The sequence below is a fragment of the Carassius auratus genome, chromosome 29 (genome assembly GCF_003368295.1).
Source record: "Carassius auratus strain Wakin chromosome 29, ASM336829v1, whole genome shotgun sequence".
Classification (NCBI taxonomy): domain Eukaryota; kingdom Metazoa; phylum Chordata; class Actinopteri; order Cypriniformes; family Cyprinidae; genus Carassius; species Carassius auratus.
Window position 1 is genome coordinate 11,840,739 of NC_039271.1, and position 19,726 is coordinate 11,860,464.

General features: G+C 37.2%; 2 protein-coding genes across 5 annotated transcripts in view; both read left to right on the forward strand.

The window, feature by feature from the left end:
* The window catches only part of LOC113048084 (receptor-type tyrosine-protein phosphatase R-like), a 30,022-nt gene extending 22,922 nt beyond the window's left edge, over positions 1–7,100 (forward strand). For all 3 annotated transcript variants that reach the window (XM_026209598.1, XM_026209597.1, XM_026209599.1), the window contains 8 exons: positions 840–1,029; positions 1,222–1,306; positions 2,633–2,712; positions 2,974–3,111; positions 3,190–3,300; positions 3,585–3,742; positions 4,188–4,301; positions 5,221–7,100. In XM_026209598.1, coding sequence (XP_026065383.1) covers positions 840–1,029; positions 1,222–1,306; positions 2,633–2,712; positions 2,974–3,111; positions 3,190–3,300; positions 3,585–3,742; positions 4,188–4,301; positions 5,221–5,314 — 970 coding nt within the window. In that variant the 3' untranslated portion in view covers positions 5,315–7,100. The remainder of the gene's footprint in view (positions 1–839; positions 1,030–1,221; positions 1,307–2,632; positions 2,713–2,973; positions 3,112–3,189; positions 3,301–3,584; positions 3,743–4,187; positions 4,302–5,220) is intronic.
* A 932-nt stretch (positions 7,101–8,032) lies between these two features.
* On the forward strand, positions 8,033–18,545 carry LOC113048083 (uncharacterized). 2 transcript variants are annotated; one of them, XM_026209595.1, is made up of 10 exons: positions 8,033–9,655; positions 9,773–10,419; positions 10,537–10,669; positions 10,767–12,426; positions 12,729–13,085; positions 13,461–14,025; positions 16,358–16,590; positions 16,699–17,155; positions 17,549–17,817; positions 17,940–18,545. In XM_026209595.1, the coding sequence occupies exons 4-10, from the start codon at positions 12,294–12,296 to the stop codon at positions 18,176–18,178; spliced, it is 2,253 nt and encodes a 750-aa protein (XP_026065380.1). In that variant the 5' UTR covers positions 8,033–9,655; positions 9,773–10,419; positions 10,537–10,669; positions 10,767–12,293; the 3' UTR covers positions 18,179–18,545. The 2 variants fall into 2 exon arrangements, with proteins under 2 accessions (XP_026065380.1, XP_026065381.1); XM_026209596.1 differs by lacking the exons at positions 8,033–9,655; positions 9,773–10,419; positions 10,537–10,669 and having other exon boundaries at positions 10,730–12,426.
* The last annotated feature ends 1,181 nt before the right edge of the window (positions 18,546–19,726 follow it).

Consider the following 19,726-nt stretch of genomic DNA (forward strand, 5'->3'; position numbering starts at 1 on the left):
TTCATCTGTGCATGAAAGACTTTTGATAGAAGTTGTTCAGAAACAGTGCTGACTGATGCATAGAGAACAGCTCCCTTGGGAGTGGACTTTGTGGTTTGTAACTTTGCAGATCTGTTTCATGCTCGAACAGCAACATTACACACTAAAGGAAGTTGAATGTGTAAAAAGCATAATAGGTCATTATGTCATTATTTCTTCAAATTCGCATGGTGTTATTTTAATGTAAACTCCTTTTATAAAGGAGACTTTTAGAAAAATCTGCTTATGTCAAGGCTATATTTCAAGAGGTTTGATTCTGTTTTTACTAAACATCATCGATTCGTGTGTGTCATAAATGCACACAAATTTGCAGAATCCAATATGAGTCTTTAGCGATCTTAGCTTATCAAGCAACTAGATTTTAATGACATAATCATGTCAAATACACTCTATGACGGGTTTCCCACCTCTGGTCATCGAGATCCATTTTCTTGCAGAGTTTAGCTCCAAACATGAAGAAACTCACCTACCTGTAACCCTTAATAATCCTGAAGACCTTGTTTGATCAGGGTTAGATCTAAAAATGGATCTCGAGGGCCAGAGATGTGAAACCTGTCTCTATGACTTCATTTTCCATCATAAAATGCTTCTGTTCAGCAAGTCATCTTCAGAACATCCCCACAAAAATGTATGAAATTCAAATTGATTAGTCTAACCGTTCTCAAATAATGCAAGATTGAATGTGTGCTTGACCGTAGTGAAACCAAACCTGGTACCTGGCATGATAAGCATAACCTGAGGTTATTTGCAACGTTTTATACTCTTGACATATTTTTGTTGTATCTCTCTGTCTCATCCAGACGTGGATCTAATGTCTCACTGGTGCTGGATATGAGCGCTTTGGGTTCAGTGGAGCCTTTGAGTAGTGGGGTCGTGACCCCACGTGAGCGTGTAACTCAGGAATACCTGCAGTCAGCCGGTCGGGTCCTTTCACGGCAACAGCTTCGTGACATCACACTGAACACACAGATGCTGCATGCAGAGTTTGCCGTAAGTAACACACCAGTGCACCACTAATACGTAGCATTAATGTGGTTCAGTTTGGCTTTACTTAATCATGGGAATCACAAACAGTTGGGGTTCAGTTAAGGGGTATTTTAATGATGTAGGAGATCTTTCAGTGCTTATGTATTGATAATTTACCAATTTCCATCGTAGTTAGTGTGTAACCTTTATTCGCAGGAAATTCCAATGAACTTTGTGGATCAGAAGGAACTGGATATCCCAAATCATGGATCAAAAAATAGATACAAGACCATTTTGCCAAGTTAGTATCAGAATATTTCCACTGAATAGCATTTGACTGTGTCATTTCACTTTGAGCTGAGTGTTTATCTTCTTTATTACCAAGTGTCACAGAAAGACAGCATTGTCGAGTATAATTAGCAACAAGTTTTACAATAGGCACTAATAGGCACTGCTTTCAAATCCTATACCCATTTCTGTGCATGCTTTTTGAAGAGTGTCGAAGGTTCATAATCACAGACGTGTCTGTTGAACATGTGTACGCAATGGCCAATCAGAGGTGTTTAAGTTGGCCAGTATCAAGTTTTGTGTGCTTACGAAACCTTTTGTTACAACCAAAAAGTATAAAAGCAGTGTAACTAAGAGATTTATTTTTCGACAGCTGTTTTGATTATGAGAGTTTTTAATATGGTACAATATTGGTGCAGACAACCATGAAAGTTTTATTGGTTTATGTGCTGCTACATTTAAATGCAACCAAATTAATTAGTAATTGGATTGATTGCTCAATTGGACTAAAAAGCATTCATGTAAACTTATTGGTTAATCCAACCAAACTTGATCAGAGTGAAGTTTCGTCCCAATCGTCCCAATTGAAAGGGGAGGTTTGTATGTTTGTTTGTGTATTTTTATTTAAATCTTACGAACTGGTCAGTAAAAGAGACTGATTATTTGTTACTTATTTTCCAACAATTTTTATCAGCCTGCATTTAAGATTTAGATTTCCATTTAGATACTCAGTAGAATCTGAAGCTCCCCAACCTCTACTACTCTTTAGATAATGCTAAAGCTACACACTGTTAACCCTTGCTGTAATTTCTAGGGTAAAATAAGCCAGCAAGTGTTTTGCTGTAATATCGTGAGAACAGTATTTTACTGTAAAAAACAAAAAACCTTATTAAGTTCTTACAATGCAGCTGAAATGCATTTTGGTTTTTCACACATTATCTGTTTTCTACTCAATATCACCAAAAAAGCAGTCCGTTTGACAGAAGTAGAGACTGTCTGTGCAGCTAAGTTTAGTCCTGTTTTCTAGATCTGTGACACAATCTTGTATTGGAAACTACTATTTTTTGTGTACCGTTGACCAAAAAATCTCAAAAATTCTTAGCATCTCAGTTTGAATATTGTAGTATAGGCTTTAAACACAGGTAAACTAATTTGAAGGTTAAGTTTAAGTTTCATACATTGTCTAATGGTGTAACAAAAAACACATTTTGAACAGTTTTTACTTCCCTTATGGGATAATACACACTGAGCCATCATATTGCACCATCAGTCCATTTTGTGGTAAAAGCTTACGTAAGTGTGCTACAGAAATGTTCACAAAATTCACATTTAATTTCAGATCCACATTCCAGGGTTATTCTGAAGACTAAGAACTCCAACGACCTGCTCAGCAGTTACATTAATGCCAACTACATTCGAGTAAGTTCAATTTGCAGTGACACGTAATTTCTTCAGTAGCCCATGACAAAGAGCCACTGAATGTCCTTCATGAGCTAACTTAAATCTACTGGCATCAGAGATTGTAACGGGAAACATTATAACAGCAGAGTTCAGTTTGATCTCAGAATTATCCATGAGAGTCTTGCTGATCTAAATTGGCTGTGCTGGTGCTTTATACTTGCTGTTATGCTCTGTGACATGTCATGAAATCTGTTTAAGTTCAGCACTTCTTCTTTCCAGGGCTATCTTAGAGATGAGAAAGCCTTCATTGCCACTCAAGGTCCAATGATCAACACTGTGAACGACTTTTGGCAAATGGTCTGGCAAGAGGACTGCCCTGTCATCGTCATGATTACTAAACTGAAAGAGAAAAATGAAGTAATGTTCAATAAAAATGTCTATAATTGTCTAACAAAATAGACTGTGCATGTGCAACGATTTGTTTGACTTTTTCAGAAATGTGTTCTGTACTGGCCTGAGAAGAGGGGGATCTATGGAAAGGTGGAGGTCTTTGTTAATAATGTGAAGGAATGTGACCACTATATAATCCGCACCCTTATACTAAAGGTATTTATATTATAAGATAAACACTCTATGAAAGAATGATTAAAAAACAGCAATGCTATAATCTGAGTATGTGGCAAGTTTTGCTCAAGGATTCATTTACCTAAAGGAAGTTGCTATTCATTGATAATCTTTGTCTTGTGAATTCTATCTTTTAGCATACATGTGTATTTATTTATTTTGGCAGACACTTTTATCCAAAGTCAATAATACAAGTGGAAGCGGTTAATCCAAGAGAGGTATACTTGTCAGATCCTCTAATGGAGCATATGTTTTTGTACCCTCAGCAAGGAGGACAGAGTCGTAAAGTACAGCACTACTGGTATACCTCATGGCCGGATCATAAGACCCCAGAGAGCGCAGGACCCCTGCTGCAGTTAGTGAATGATGTTGAGGAGGACAGGAGGGGCTTTACATCCAGTGGGCCAGTTATTGTACATTGCAGGTACAGGAGCTTACCAGCAAAACATTACAAAGTGTCTGCCGGTTAACACATTTCTACTGTTGCACAGTATACACAGTATCGCCTGTTTAATATAGTAAAAAAAAATGTTAACACATTAGTTAAGGGACCAATTCTTACTTTTAACTAATTGCTTATTAGCATGCATATTACTAGTATATTGGCTGTTTATTAGTACTTATAAAGCATATATTAATTTCTTATTCTGCATGACCATCTTTCAGATTCTACCCAATACCTTAACCTAACAACTACCTTACTAACTATTAATAAGCAGCAAATTAGGAGTTTATTGAGGCACAAGTTGTAATTAGTTAATGGTACAAATTGGTCCCCATACTAAAGTGCGACCAAAGAAACAATACATCATTCAGTTACAATACATACATAAAAGCAGTTATAAACCATTTAACTTGAACTTTTGTAGCGCTGGAATTGGTCGGACAGGGTGTTTCATTGCTACAGCAATCGGCTGTCGTCAGTTGGAGCTGGAGGGAGTTGTGGATGTGCTGCGAATTGTGTGCCAACTCAGGACAGACAGGTACAACTGGTTCCCTGTTTTGATATTAAGAAAATACAAATGTTGAAACTAACTACTGTATTTATTGGACTATAAGTCGCACCTAAATATAAGTCGCATCAGTCCAAAAATACGTCATGTCGAGAAAAAAACATATAAATCGAACTGGACTATAAATCGCATTTATCTAGAACCAAGAACCAAGAGAAAACATTACCGTCTACATCCGCGAGAGGGCGCTCTGTGTCTTCAGTGTGGACTACAGGAGCACTGAGCAGCATAGAGCGCCCTCTCTCGGCTGGAGATGGTAATGTTTTTTACTGGTTAATTTCTCATGTCAAATTAATTTGGATAAATAAGTCGCACCTGACTATAAGTCGCAGGACCAGCCAAACTATGAAAAAAAACAGCGACTTATAGTCCGGAAAACACGGTACTTAAGATACTGGGATAGTTCAACCAGAAATTAAAATTAATTTCTATGCGAACAAATGAGCACACAGGCAACCAAGCCACAGAGATTGAGATTTACAATTTTATTAAAAAGCATGTATTTTAAACACCATGGACAAGGCTCAAGTGCAAGCACTGTACAGGGCTCATACAAATGTGGAATGTTATAACCAAAATCCAACAGGAATAACCCAACATTTTCAGCATATTCCATATTCCATGTTCATGTCCTTTTGGAAAAAAGCTGTTACAGATTTTGGACCTGAATAAGTAAATTATGTGCATGCAAACTCGATCATGATGTGTGATTTCCAGAAAGATTAAAATCTATAGATTCACTGTTTTGGAAGAAAATCCCATAAATCACCTTTTTCTTTCGGTAGCAACAAAAAAGCAAAAAAAATGCAAAAAGATTTTCATCAAATTGTGACTTTTATTGTGATTGTTGCAAGGCTTGACTGTATTCTTGTGGTGTCTTTTTCCACAGGGGTGGTATGATCCAGACTGAGGAACAATATGAATTTGTGCATCATGCCTTGAACCACTATGAAAGCCGCCTTCCTGTGGAGCCTGCACAGTGAACAGCTGGAGGAGCGTCATTTTTCATGCCAAGAGATCTGCTATTGCCATGAGGTCTCTGATTCAGGAGAGAAGGCGACAGATACTGTTTGTGATGATGGATCTTTTTGTTATGTGAGTGTCAAGGCAAGGGTTGCACACATCACACCATGCCGGGCAAATCTATTTTTTGTCTTAACTTTTCAAGGCCACTTGTGTTAAAGTGTATCAAAATTCCATTGTACAAGGTCTAGTTCCACTAAACAGTACACACTGCAAAAATAATTTTCAAAGATGGGTTGCTTCATTTTATCTGAATGTAGGTTTGAAAACATCAATTGGGCATTTTAAAATACTGAACTGTCTACATTATGAAGTATAAATGAGGTAAAGTTAAAGTTCTTTATGTGATAGTATGCTAATCAAATGTTTCTTTAGAATACATATTCTTTTTTCACTTTTGTACTTTTACACTTTTGGTTAATGGGTTGTAAGCATATTTTTTTTTCTGCTGATGCCGAACACAATTTAAAAGTATTCACACTGTGTTTCCTGTGGTGTTGCTGCTCAAGCTCCAGCACTGCAGAAGAAATGTTTTGTTTGAGCTGCAGATTGCAGTATGAATTGAATGTTGAGAGAGAGAAGGACTGGATGTCTCCGAATTTCTATTGCGTTGTCCTTGCTGAATGCGCATAACGTCAAACCAACAGCAAACCCTGAACAAATGACTATTATGAGTGGATTCCTTTAACTAACACATGGAATTCATGATCATTTGAATTGTTCTAGACTCACTAAATCTGTCACTGATTCTCAAGGGGATCCTGAATTATCAAGTGAATTAAAAAAATAAAATAAATAAATAAATACATTGAATAAATATTCAGTCAAGATTCAAGACCGCTACAAATCCCAAAAAAAAAAAAAAAACAATATCAAACACATTTGGGAGGTATTATGTAATTATAGAACATATCTCAAATTAATGAGATTTTACTTAAGTGTAGAGGTAAAATAATTATTAAATATGAATAATAATACATACAGTTTTAGTGTGAATCATGTTTATGTATCCTGGGACCACAAGGGTTTAGCCGCTAATAATACTGCAATTGTTTATGGCTTTAGGAATTAATATGTTGTATGAAATCCAATATTTCTAATACATTTATTTTCTATTGTATTTATTATTCTAAAAATTATTATTACTATTTCCTGATACTTTTATAAACTATGGTTATTGTCAGTGTGCACTGTTACGCTATATATTTTCCACTATGTGGGCTTAATGTTAGGCAGTCTGTGACTTTCCTATTTATGCTTAATGATGATTCATGTGAATTCTGTGAATAATAAACAAACCATCATAACCACAAAAATAATATTTTAAACTGCACATATGGATGCCTCAGACAGTGAGGGTAGTATAAGCAACCCAAACTGATATTGTGAGCTGTTTTTATATCATACTTTGGTTGTGGTAGAATTGAGTCTTGCGTATTGGTACAGTATGTATATTATAAATGCATAACTTGGTCCAGATAAAACTTTAGAAGTTATGCAGACAGTTCTTTCCATTTACATTGTGTTTTCAGTCCTATAAAAATGTTAAACCATCACCTAAAGCCATATCTCATGTTTACATTTTTTGCACTGCAAGTTCATCCAATGTGCTTATTCTGTTATTCAGCTCTGTCATGTGAAAACACGATTTTGTAGTATAATTAAGTAAAACTTAAAGCAAAGTACAGGAATGACGACTAGTGACTTTATGGTCATTTCTGCCAATAAATGGACCCTCAGTTGTCATGTCTGGTCGAATTATTTCTGTTCTAAGACACTTATTTAAATGTTCTTTTCAGATATCACACATTAAGAGTTGTGTGCAATCTGCTGTGACATCACAATCATGTCGCACTGTGGTATATGTGGCCGGCCGAAGTGTACATGGGTTGTTGACACAGCATTTTCACTGTCACACAAGATAAAAATTTATATAATTTTTTTAATATAACTAAAATTGTCATTATTTAAAATACAGTAAATGTTTAAAATAAAAGCTGCCGTGTTTCTCAAATCTCAAAATTGTCCTATTGACCAAACTGACTTTCTCACTGATTCAATAAATTACAACCTTTAAAAAAGAAAAGCTTAAAAATGTTAATTAATACCTCAGGCATTATTTTTGTAGTGTCTATTTTAGTAAGTCAATTTTTTTCACCCATATATTTCTACTTCTAAAAGTGATGGAACTTGATAATTTTTTTAACTGAAAACCATGTCCCTATATCCTGGTTTTAAATTGGACAATTTTAATTAGTTGAAGGACCCCATTCAAGATCATGTTACTGAAGCCCCAGGGATAGACAACTTCAGCCCTGGAGGGCCACTATCCTGCAGAGTTTACCCCGCTAACAGGGAAGGTTCCCACAACATTCACTAATGTTCTTTAAAAGTTGTGTAAATGTTAGTACAAAACGTTATTAAAATGATGTTTTTGGAACATTCTTATAAAGTTGTTAATGTTCTTGTAAGGTTGATAGAAAACGTTCTTAGAACAACGTTCTCGGAACGTCTTTAGGATGTTATCTGTACTTGCTGAATGTTCTCCAACCCTAATTAAACACACCTGAACAAGGCAATCAGTGTTTTCGGGATTACTAGATAGATACAGGCAGGTGAGTTTTTATGAGGGCAGAAGCTAAACTCTGCAAGATAGTGGCCCTCCAGGACCGCAGTTGCCTATCCCACATGCACATAATAAGTTTTTGTCTAAGAATTGTTCAGATATTTAATTTTTTTGGAACCATTGCAAGGTTGTTATGTTTTGTAGTCCTTTGGTGCAACACCTCTACATTTTTTTTTTTTTTTTTTATGATTAAAAACTGTATGTTGAACTACAAAATTGTAGAAAATTATACAAATATGTCTTGCTAACTGCTAATGACAGGTTAGTACCGAATAGCAAAGACATTAACTGACACAAAAGGCTGAAACATGCTTTGTACTGTCACACAAGAAGACAAAGATGTCACACAAGAGGACAAGGTCTCTTTTAAATAATTAAATAAGATTTGTTTTGTTTGCTCAACAAAATCATCTGTGATTGGTTATAATGTTCAATGCTGAAAAACTGCGAAAAAAGAAATCTGATGCCACATGAGCAGATATAAATTCTAGCCTTTTCATTTCATTTTAAATAACTTTAACAGCCCCTAATACATTTAATTTAACTGTGCAAGGGTATTTTTGTCCAATATGGTGGTATTTTTGCTCATAGCGTCCGTTTATTTCTACCACAGTCAGGGCCGTCGCTAGTGGGGTGCAAGATGGTGACGATTATAGGGGGCCATGGTTGAGGGGGCCCCCCCGGCGATCTCAACTGACTGGCTGAGGCCAGACTGAAAAGACGCTCATGATGCGGGAAAGCTCAACTGAATAGCTGGTTACTCACACACTGTGTTCGGTGCGCAGAGAACTTCTCACGGAAGTTCGCATTCTCCTGCACCTGAACGAACAAATACAAATCGCAGTTTAAACAAACAGGAAAAAAGATGTGAAAGAGCCCAATTCAGGTCTGATGTTCAGGGCGCACGCAGAGAAGTGTCTAAAACCATTTAACCAACCGGCCTCTTCTTGCTTTTGTACTGACAAACTAGTTCATTTATGTAAGTGAGGATAGCAAAATGAAGCGAAGTGTGACATATTATACCCAAACCTTCTTCATACTGTACTACCAGTGAAATTTATTTAAAAAAAAAACCATTCATTTCCTTTTTGGGACTATTTAACATGTGTCAGCTTGTTACTTCACTGTGAAGTACTGCCAGTTAACCTGCCTTACCAAGTGTTTTCCTTGTGAGTATTCTCACTGCCTGTTTGTTCACGATTCTGCCTATTACCTCGTTCACGTCTCTTGGATTGCCCCTTTGGATTTACTGTTTGATTGGACTAATGTTTGTATTTGACCTGTTTGCCTGCCTACTCGTCTCTGCCTACTGGATAACCCCTGTGTATGTTGAAAGATCGGACTGCCCTTACGGTATTCGTTACACATGACCACAGGTCTCAATTCCCCTCAAACACTTTCCGTCTTTGCTCCTAGTCCTCCAAAACCATTTTTGTAAGTACATGCTTTGTTTGTAACAGCACTATTTTGGTTGTTTTTTTTTTTTCTTCTAAATAATTCTAAGTGATTTATTTTAATGAAAAAATGTGATAGGTGGCTGCTGTTCGTCAGTTATGTGGATCTTGTGGTTAAAATACCAAGGGATCAAAGATGGACCACATAATGAGACTGAGGAGTGAGATGATAAACAGGTCATTATATGACAAAAATTTTCAGAACCTTTGCTTTGCATCAGGTTTTTGTGCTCTGATATATGTAATTTATGATTCACAACATATATAGTAGATTTGTCATTTAATCTAAAAAACAAAGTGCTGAAATAATTAATGTTAAACCATTTGTTATTACTTAGGTGGCTCTGCAGTTGTTATGTGCCCCTGTGGTGTCGTGTACACCATGAAAGTCTTAATAAAAGAGTAAAGTCTAAAGGACATCACTGACCTATTGCTGTACTGGAAACACCTTGCTAACATAACAATATATGACTTTGCGAGAGGACTGGCCTCTCATGCCAATCTCCATAATCCAGACATAATTCCCTTCAGCCCACATGAGGGTCAGCTTTTGGAGCCAAATGAAGCCGATATTGCAGCAGCGGAAGAGGGAAGACTTAGAGTTTCATTTGAATGCCTTAAAAAGAAAAAGAAGCCTGTTGATGTGATTGGGCATCCATTAACTGGCTCATCTGAACACTATGTACTTTACGACAGATATCATCAAAACAACACAAAAGATTCCTGTGATAAACTTTGTAAAATACAGCTTGTGCCTGAGTTGGCTGGAAGTTTAAAATTTTCAATGTGCTGAGAAGTTTTTTTCTTAAATGGGAAAAAAACAACTACTTTCTAAATGTTATGAAGCCAACAAACCACTTGTTCCTCATGCGAAACCTGTTGCACCATTACAATGTTGCAATAACCACTAGGTTTGCTGATCAACTTACCAAGCATGTTGGTTGCACTCAGGTAGTCCTGAACAAGCATGGCCAAGCACTTTCAGGTAAAAAAAAATAAAATGGCATAATCTTTGCATTCTTTTGCACCATTTAATGTCATTAGCATGGTTTTCGACTCCCAAACGTTTAATTTCCCACTGGTATTGCATGCTTAATTCTAGGGAGTTCATGTAAAAGCACAATTAAAGTGTATGATGAGCCAAGTACACAAAAGGTGGCTGTGAAGAATGTCTGAAGAATGTAATGTCAAACAAGACCTGCTGGAAACCATTCAGTGAAGCAATGGAAGAAAAGGTGATTGCTCTTTGAAGGTAGTAATGTTATAAGCTGTGAAGAATGAATACCTCAAACATTTTGTAGTGAATGTTGTACTGTTCTTTTTTCCAAATAGCTCACACATGATAGACACACAGAAAAATGAGAGGGAACATGTGGCACGTGTTTATTCTACCACCCTCAAGATTTTCAGACATTGGGATTGCAGCGCAATGTGGAGGCAACAGTAAGGATCATCTTAAGACATAATCTGATCATTAATAATTGTTTGTTGTTGTTTTTAAAATAAAAAAATATATGCTATCCAAGAAAAGCTCATTACTCATTTACATTATTAACATGCTATGATAACTATAATGTCCATAACAAGGTGGAATATTTTCATGGCCAGTGTCTGAACAGTTCACCCATAATTATTATTTTTTTGAGTCTCCAAATTTGTTAAACATGCCACTATTTTGGTAGAATGCATAAAACATAAAAATCATATAACTTTTTTAGAAAACACTTATGAAGCCAAATTGTTACCGCATACCATGAATAACCCACATATTATGTATATAAATAGTCTATAAAGTAATGTTAGTTCATTATAAAGCTCTATTTTTTATTTGTTATTCCGAATTGTGCTACTGTAAATTTGCCATTCATAAAGGTAAATTTATGAATATAACGTTACCTGTTGTATTTTCGGAAAAACGACTAGAAATTAAGAAATAGCCTTCTCACCTCGAGTTGTTTATGAAGAACAGAAAGTCCATACTTTTCTCTACTTTTCACCCATTATTTATTGGACGTCACAAGCATAGCTGCCACAAAGAAAACAATTTTATCCCCAATATCCATATTTTTATGAATCGCGCGAAACGTAATGCTCGCGATGCGTCAGAGTTTGTAAAATCGTAGTGAATTCGTGTGTAACTGTCTCCGTATGATTTTCGGTTAAACTCAATCGTGACGTGCGCGGGTTCACGAAGTTCCGACCTTCAGAATCGCACCGTGTACTGTACGGCCTTTAGAGATCATTAGCGCTATCGAAGTCTTGCAGGGTTGCCAGGTTTTCACAGCAAAACCCTCAACAATTGCTACTCAAAACTAGTCCAAGCTTTTGAGGGGCGATCCCCCGGTAAAGTTCGCGTTCCAGGGGGTAAAATACATTTTTTTTTTGGTGGGGTCCCCCTGGTAAAACTCGCATTCCAGGGTTAAATATCACGTCATTGGTGTCGCTTCTACCCTCGAACATTAAACACAGCCCGTGGCAACAGTGTAATGGTTTTCGCGGACTTGGCAACACTGATGTGTCGGCCGCTTGGGGTAAACATTCCGTTTCTATGGCAACTGTGGAACTTCAACGAGACTAGCCGTTTGATTACGTCATAGAACAGGCTGCTTATAAAGAGCTGCGCGCTCGCAGAAGTTCTGAAGTTCAGTGATAATCCGAGCCGAGGCGAAGAGTCACCGAGCAAAGAATCTAAGCGAAGTCTACGAATACTGAGTACAGTCCAGACTACAGATGGGCCATATTTAGTGTTTATGAAAACATACAGTTTATACACACTGTCTGTAGTCTCACTCACAGTGTGTGTCAGATACAGTTTGACAACAATATCTAACAGCTACTAAATAGAGTACATCAGAAATCATGTCCACAGACTCCACACAAAAGAGAGATGTGCAGCTGAAGGCTGATATCAGCAGCACTGTCTCAGAGAATGGAAATGATCAGAGTGGCATGAATATTTCTCCTGCAACCAATGAGAAGACCAGATCAACAGGTGAATGTCAACAGACCATTTGAAATACATTACAGTGAGATGCAAACACAAATGTGGTCAATTATGAAATATGTGTATGTGTTCTAAATGATATTTAAATATTTCAATCATCATTTAATGCAACAAATATAATGTGTACCACAGAGCAAAAACTGCATGTTGGCTCTGTTAAATAAAGTCACCAATGTCAAACAGCACAACATTAGCACAGTATTACAAGTCAGATAATTATTCATGTTTAATCTGTGGTGTTTCTAATAGTTTGTTATTTGCTTTCTATCCTGTTTCTGAAAATACTGAAGTGAGGAAGAGCAACAAAACCTCTGCATTCCTCCGAAGAACATGGAAGGCTGTGAAAAAATCCTTTCAGAAAAACAGAGTGGATCCCTTTGGAGTCTCAGCACAGCCTGATCCAGAGCCATCGTGTGTCCCAGATCCTGAAGCAGAAGATACAGTGGACCTGGTTGATGAAGAACAATTGTGTGCTGAAGGCCAAAGTGGTGCTAAACTTCAAGTGACAGCAGAAACTCCCAAAACTCAAGTGACAACAGACTCCACACAAAAGAGAGATGTGCAGCTGAAGGCTGATATCAGCAGCACTGTCTCAGAGAATGGGAATGATCAGCGTGGCATGAATAATGAAAAGACCAAATCAAAAGGTGAATGTCAACAGACCATTTGAAATACATTACAGTGAGATGCAAACACAAATGTGGTAAAAGTATATATATATATATATATATATATATATATATATATATATATATATATATATATATATATATATATAAATTTTTTATGTGTTTAAATGATACTTAAATATTTAATTCATCCATTAACACAACAAATCTAATGTGTACTACAGAGCAAAAACTGCACGTTCGCTCAATGGTTTAAATAAAGTCACAGATGTCAAACAGCGCAGCATTAGCACAATCTTACAAGTTAGATCAATTATTAATGTTTAATCTGAGGTTAGAGGTGTTTCTAATAGCTTGTTATTTGCTTTTCTTCTTTCATCTAAAAACAAAAAGTGATGAAGAGCAACAAAATCTGTGCATTCTTTCAAACAAGATGGAAGTGTGTGAAAAAATCCTTCCAGAAAAGCAGAGTGGAGCCTATTGAGATCCCAGCACAGCCTGATCCAGAGCCATCGTGTGTCCCAGATCCTGAAGCAGAAGCTGAAGTAGATCTGGTTGATTCACATCGTGTCCCAGATCCTGAAGCAGAAGCTGAAGTAGATCTGGTTGATTCACATCGTGTCCCAGATCCTGAAGCAGAAGCTGAAGTAGAGCTGGTTGATTCACATCGTGTCCCAGATCCTGAAGCAGAAGCTGGAGTAGATCTGGTTGATTCACATCGTGTCCCAGATCCTGAAGCAGAAGCTGGAGTAGAGCTGGTTGATGCACATCAGTTGTGTGTCGCAGGTCCAAATGGTCATGAACCTCAAGTGAAAACAGAAACTCAAGTGACAACAGAGTTGCCAATGTTACATAATGTCCTTCTAAACATTTTCCAACTGGAGCGTCGCATGTGCAAATGTAGAGTTATGTGGACACCTATCACTGAGGTCTGGCCCAGTGTCTTCATGGGAAATGAGTAAGTCAACACACTTCTATCACATGAACCAAACACTATGAGATAGGTATAAACGGAGGTCGGAGCCAGCTCCAAATGGGCGGGTCAGCTCCAAATGGGTGGGACTTCAGCTCCAAGTGGGCTGTACAAACCTCCAGAGCCTTTTGATTGGTTTATTTAATGTCATGGGGTTAATGCACGCTGCGAATCCCCCCCCCCCACCACCAAAAAAAAAAAAAAAAGACGACGTCAACTTCCCAAGGCTTTTCAGCGTCAAGAAAGAGGAGTTTGAAAGGGTAAGTCTACTTGTACAACGTATTACAAGTTGCGAAAAAGTGCAGTATCTTGGCGGTTGATGTTTTAGTCTTGACGTAGTTAAATCATGATTACAAGCTCATTGCATTCAAGTTTGAAAATGGGAGGACATTCATGTGCAATTTTTACCTTCAAAACTCATATATATACGATTATTCCGAGATCACGTTAAAACAGCATTAGCAGCACAGATAAATTACATCTTTATTGTGTCTGTTACCCTTTTGTGCTAAATATTTCTGCAATAGCCTACATTTACGCTGCAGATTACGGACACTGAAGACTTTAAGCAGGTAGGCTATTGTTACTAACGTTACGTAAAATATGCAGGCCTATGTATTATAACTGCACTGATATTTAAGCGATCAATAACTATTAATAGATTTAGTACAGTGTTCCATAAGAATGAGTCTTAGTTAAAACTCCTAACTGATAATGCTTGACTTTAACAAAGCTGGTCATTGTTTCAAAACAATTTTAAAATGTTATCTATTTTTACGTGTAACGTTAATCCAAATAATGTAATGCAATTGAAACATTTGGTTTAATTACCAAATTCATTTTTCAATTTAATAATCATAACAGAGTGGATATATGAGGATAACTGCAGTGTCCACTACCATGCATTACATATCAACAGGTGTAGAATTAATTTTGTCATTGTAGGAAACACAAACAAACAAAAACATTATGTGTAAACTTTGTGTTACAGAAAGTTCAAGTCTGGGTGGCCAAAAGTTATATTTCAGTGACCTGGTTACCGTCTCTCTCTGCAAACCCAAAGGATCACTTTCCTCTAAACTTTTTTTTGTTCTTTCTATGCATCAAGATGTGTAATTTATTTTTTCTGAAGATTTTTGACTAATGTGTGTGTGTATGTGGGTCTTTGTGTGGATAAATTATGTTCATACTTTAAAGGTGGACATTTGCAACAGCGCTTGTCCCTAAAATTGCTCCAGGGGTATGGTCAGAGACTGTCCTAAATGACAAATGTTGGAATGTAAATGACATTACATTCTGTGGACGTCTTACATAAATGTGCATTGTACTTTAGTTAATGTTAACTTGTCAACAGTGAATTATTTTACGATGTCATTGGACTGAATGTTTAGTGACTAATGACACTTCATTCCAGTAAAAATATAATCCATAGCATTGGAGTGAAAGCAGCAGCAAAGTGTTCCAATGCTGATAAAATTCAAGCAGGTTAAAACCTCAGGTTCCTTAAATATCTGTTCTACAGGACTTTTTGGGGTTGGACAGATTTTGTAATGGTTTTGAAGTCTGATGCTCACCAGCCCTTCATTTATTTGTTCAGAAATGCAGTAGAAAAAGGAGATGGGGAAATGAGTGTCTTAAATTGGACTTTGGTACCAATAATATTTTTCTCTTAAGTCTTTGAATGTTTTTTTTTTATTATTATTAACTCTTGTATTACTATTTAGATTTGTTTTCTTTTTTTAAATTAAATGTTTATTTGTAAAATGTACTTCCACGTGTGGCCTTTTGTAATGTTGTTTCACCTAGAGCCAAGGGGGTTGTAACAATCTAAACAATATAATTCTCCCTCAGATTTCAAACTTGCATTAAAGAAAAACATTCACATACAGTAAACATTTTATTGCTCTAAATTACTCATTCATTTTCTTGATACTGATATAATTATAAAATTAATATAATTTAATATACTTGTATGTTTGCAGTTGTCACAAAATTATATAACCCCTTGTTAATAAAATTTAAACTACAATGAAGAACAATAAATCTGTTTTTCATTAGTATCGCTTCTTTATGCCATCCTCATTCGCGCGCACCCCGGCAAAGACACAATGTGAAATTTCCGCTTAAACCCTGCCCATTTGTAAAATCCCGCCCACTAGCGGCAAAAGCTCCTCCCACTTGGAGGTCTCCGGGCTGCAGCGATACCTACTTGAACACTATGCAGTTATATTTCTCACATTGTCAGGAGTTATTTTTTAATTCTTCACTGTAAATACTATTTAATGAAAGACTAATCGGCTGTTGTGTTCTTCCGCAGGGAGACAGCAATGGACCGAGTCAAACTGAAGGAGATGGGTATTACTCACATCCTGAACACTGCGGCATACAAGGAATATCCAGAAGGAAAGATTAATACAAAAGCGGAATATTACCAAGAAATGACCATCTCTTACTACGGCGTGCTTGTAACGGATGAACACAGGTTTGACATCAGCAAGGACTTATTCCCAGCTTCAGAATTCATCCACAAGGTCCTGAGTAACACAGAAAGTAAGAGCTGACACACAAACACAATTTATCATATATCATTTATCTTACAGTGATAAACTGTCTATGGATGAATTTGTTTTAAATGTCTTTCTTTTCTTCTTTTCTCAGATAAGTTGTTAGTGCACTGCATAGATGGTGTCAGCCGCTCTGCCACATTTTTTCTGGCGTACCTGATGATCCACCATGAAATGTTGTTGGAGGATGCCATCGACCACGTCATAGACAAGAGATGGATCAGGCCAAACAGGGACTTCTTGAAGCAGCTGATAACCCTCAATTCAAACCTCGTAACACAGGGGAAACTACAGCTAAGAAAACCCATAAACACAGATAAAACAAAAAACGGAGAGGACGGAGAGGACGCAGTTGCGCCCCCTGTTCCAGAACCATTGTGTGAGCCAGGTCCGAGCAAACCTAAACCAGAACCTCAAGTGACAAAAGAGCTTTCAGTATTAGAAAGTCATGTCTCTCTAAGTGTCCTTCAACTCCAGGATCGCGTGGATGAATATACACTGTACTGCACACCTGTCACTGAGGTCTGGCCCAATGTCTTCATTGGAAATGAGTAAGTCTACAACACATATGACATATAATACAGTATGAACAGGAATCAAACAGCAGTCATATTTGTTTTATAATTTTTCATTGTGAAAGACTAATTAGTAAATGTGGCAAGTGGGGTGGGGTTGAGAGCTGTGGGAACGGGTCGAGGCCGGTGGAGTAATTGGAAATGAGCGACACCTTGCCACTCACTGGTCTCGAGTCCCACAGAGGAGCTCCAGAAGGATAAAAAGAGGAGTTACGACAGTGAAGGCCTGGGTTTTATTTAGTGTTTTAGTTTTGTTTGTGTGTGGCAGTCATCTGCAAGGGGCAGTCATGCTGTTGTGTGTTTATTTTAATAAAGTTCTGCTTCCTTTTTTCCGAGTTATTACAGTGAAAGTGTTGTGTTCTTGTGCAGAGAGACGGCAAGAAACCGAGCCAAACTGAAAGGGATGGGGATTACTCACATCCTGAATGCTGCGGCAGTGGAGAAGAGCTTGAAGGTCTTGTCTGAAATTCCAAGCAAGAAAAGCCTAAAAGGAAAGGTCAATACAGGAGAGGCATATTACCAAGGCAGGAGCATCAATTACTATGATGTTCCTGCAGAAGACAAATGCTCATTTAACATCAGCGAGTACTTCTTCCCAGCCGCACAGTTCATCCACCAGGCCCTGAGTAACCCAGAGAGTAAGAGCTGATGCACACACACTCACAACATTTATTTGCTTGTCGTTTATTAAGTGTCCTACAGTTATAAGCTGTCTAGGAATGACTTAGTTTTGAGTGTCTTTTTATTTTTATTTCCACAGATAAGGTGTTGGTGCACTGCAAAAAGGGTCTCAGCCGCTCTGCCACACTTGTTCTGGCATATCTGATGATTTACCATGACATGATGGTGGAGGATGCCATTGACCATGTCATGGAGGCGAGAGACATCAGGCCCAACATAGGCTTCTTGAAGCAACTGACAATCCTCAATTCAAACCTCAAAAGTCAGCGGATACTACAGTTAAAAAAACAGATCAAAGTTGAAAAAGAAACGGATTAAAAACACTTGATGCAAAATAAAAACAAATATGTAAAACAGTTTGTCTAAATTTTATTAAATTGAGCATTATTTCTTAAGTCCTGTGGAGTAACATCATGTTAATAAAGCAATAGAAATACACACGTAGTACAAACTAAAAATAAAAAAGTGAAGTAACACCTCGCCTGCACAAGATGTAAGTGCCTCTTCAAAAGCACATAGAACGAATTACTTTCAGTCATAGACAGTCAAAATTTGACCTACTCCAAACCTACTATAAGTATTTTTTTTAAAGTAGTAAACCTACGTTAAGTGGGTTTGGAGTAACGTCATTAAGTACCTGAAATGTTGCTGAAAATGTCAATAAACAATAAATAAATAAAGTCTTTCTAATGGCCTCATATTTGCTTCATTGCAGAAAGGTTTTATGAAATGTTTCTACATTCTGTGGAAACCTTCTTCATTGGCAAAAGAAGAAAATATTAACGTGATTCCAAACACACATTCTGCATTAAACGGATTGGCTGTTAGGATCTGCTTACGAGCCGTCTGCGATTGCACAGTTGAAAAGATTGCATATTGGCCAAGATGACTTGTCTAAGATCCTTCTTAAGTTTTTGCAAGATCGCTGCCTCGAGTCCTGGCTTTTCTGAGGTGGTGTATAGGTAGCCACTGTAGGGAGGCCGACCAGTTGGCGTGGAAAAGGGAAATGACGTGCTGTACAAAAAGTTGATGCAAATCCAAAAACGTTGTTTTATTGGAAGGTGCAAAAATATTTTCAGTGCAAAAGAGAAAACAAAAATAAACAAAAACTGTACAAAAAGAAAAGAAAACAGCAACAATGTGCTAATTTTGGCTAAACCAAACGGCCCAAGTTTGCAACACTGCTCAGCATTAGAGTCCACAATCAGAACTGAACTTCTTTCAGTCATACAGCCTATTTATAGGCTGAAGCCCCGCCTATAGAGCATACCAACTATGTACAAATGTTTTAGTCTTTGAGTGATCAAATTAAATAATATAAACACCCAACACAACAATCAAACCTTGCAAACAGGTAAAACAACAACTATTAACAGAGACAGAGCTGAACAACTAATCAAATGGCAAAAGAAGATTTTCCTAAATCCCATCCCCCTCTGACATCACACCAAAATGGTATCTTCCACAGGAAGTGATGTGGCTATTGCCTTAAAAAGACAGATTGACCTGGATTATGGGTTTGGTCGTACAGAGGGTGCACCTGGAAGTTTAACTGCAAAAAGGTTTGTGGAAAATATGTGAAAAATAAAGGTAATTATCCTATGAATTATTAAGTGTCCTGGCATTCTGTTATTTTTAGAAAAATGATAGCAAACTTTAAGGAAAACTATCAAGATTTGAAAACTATGACTAACACAGATGCAACAAACTTTAGACTAAATAAAACAACAACTCCATAAAACTTTCCTGAGGTGTACACAGATGTTAATGATGCCGGCAATGCACAGTTTCAGTGAAATGGGTGTATGTTTTAAGGTCCAAGTTTATATAGTCAACAGGCTAACCTGTGACAGCCACACTTGCCTT

Bases quoted from the DNA above. Each gene is read 5' to 3' on its own strand.
- LOC113048083 (XM_026209595.1), top strand. From the start codon at position 12,294: ATGTCCACAGACTCCACACAAAAGAGAGATGTGCAGCTGAAGGCTGAT. The intron at 12,427-12,728 runs GTGAATGTCAAC...AAAATACTGAAG, and splicing joins TGAGAAGACCAGATCAACAG to TGAGGAAGAGCAACAAAACC. The intron at 17,818-17,939 runs GTAAGAGCTGAT...TTATTTCCACAG, and splicing joins GGCCCTGAGTAACCCAGAGA to ATAAGGTGTTGGTGCACTGC.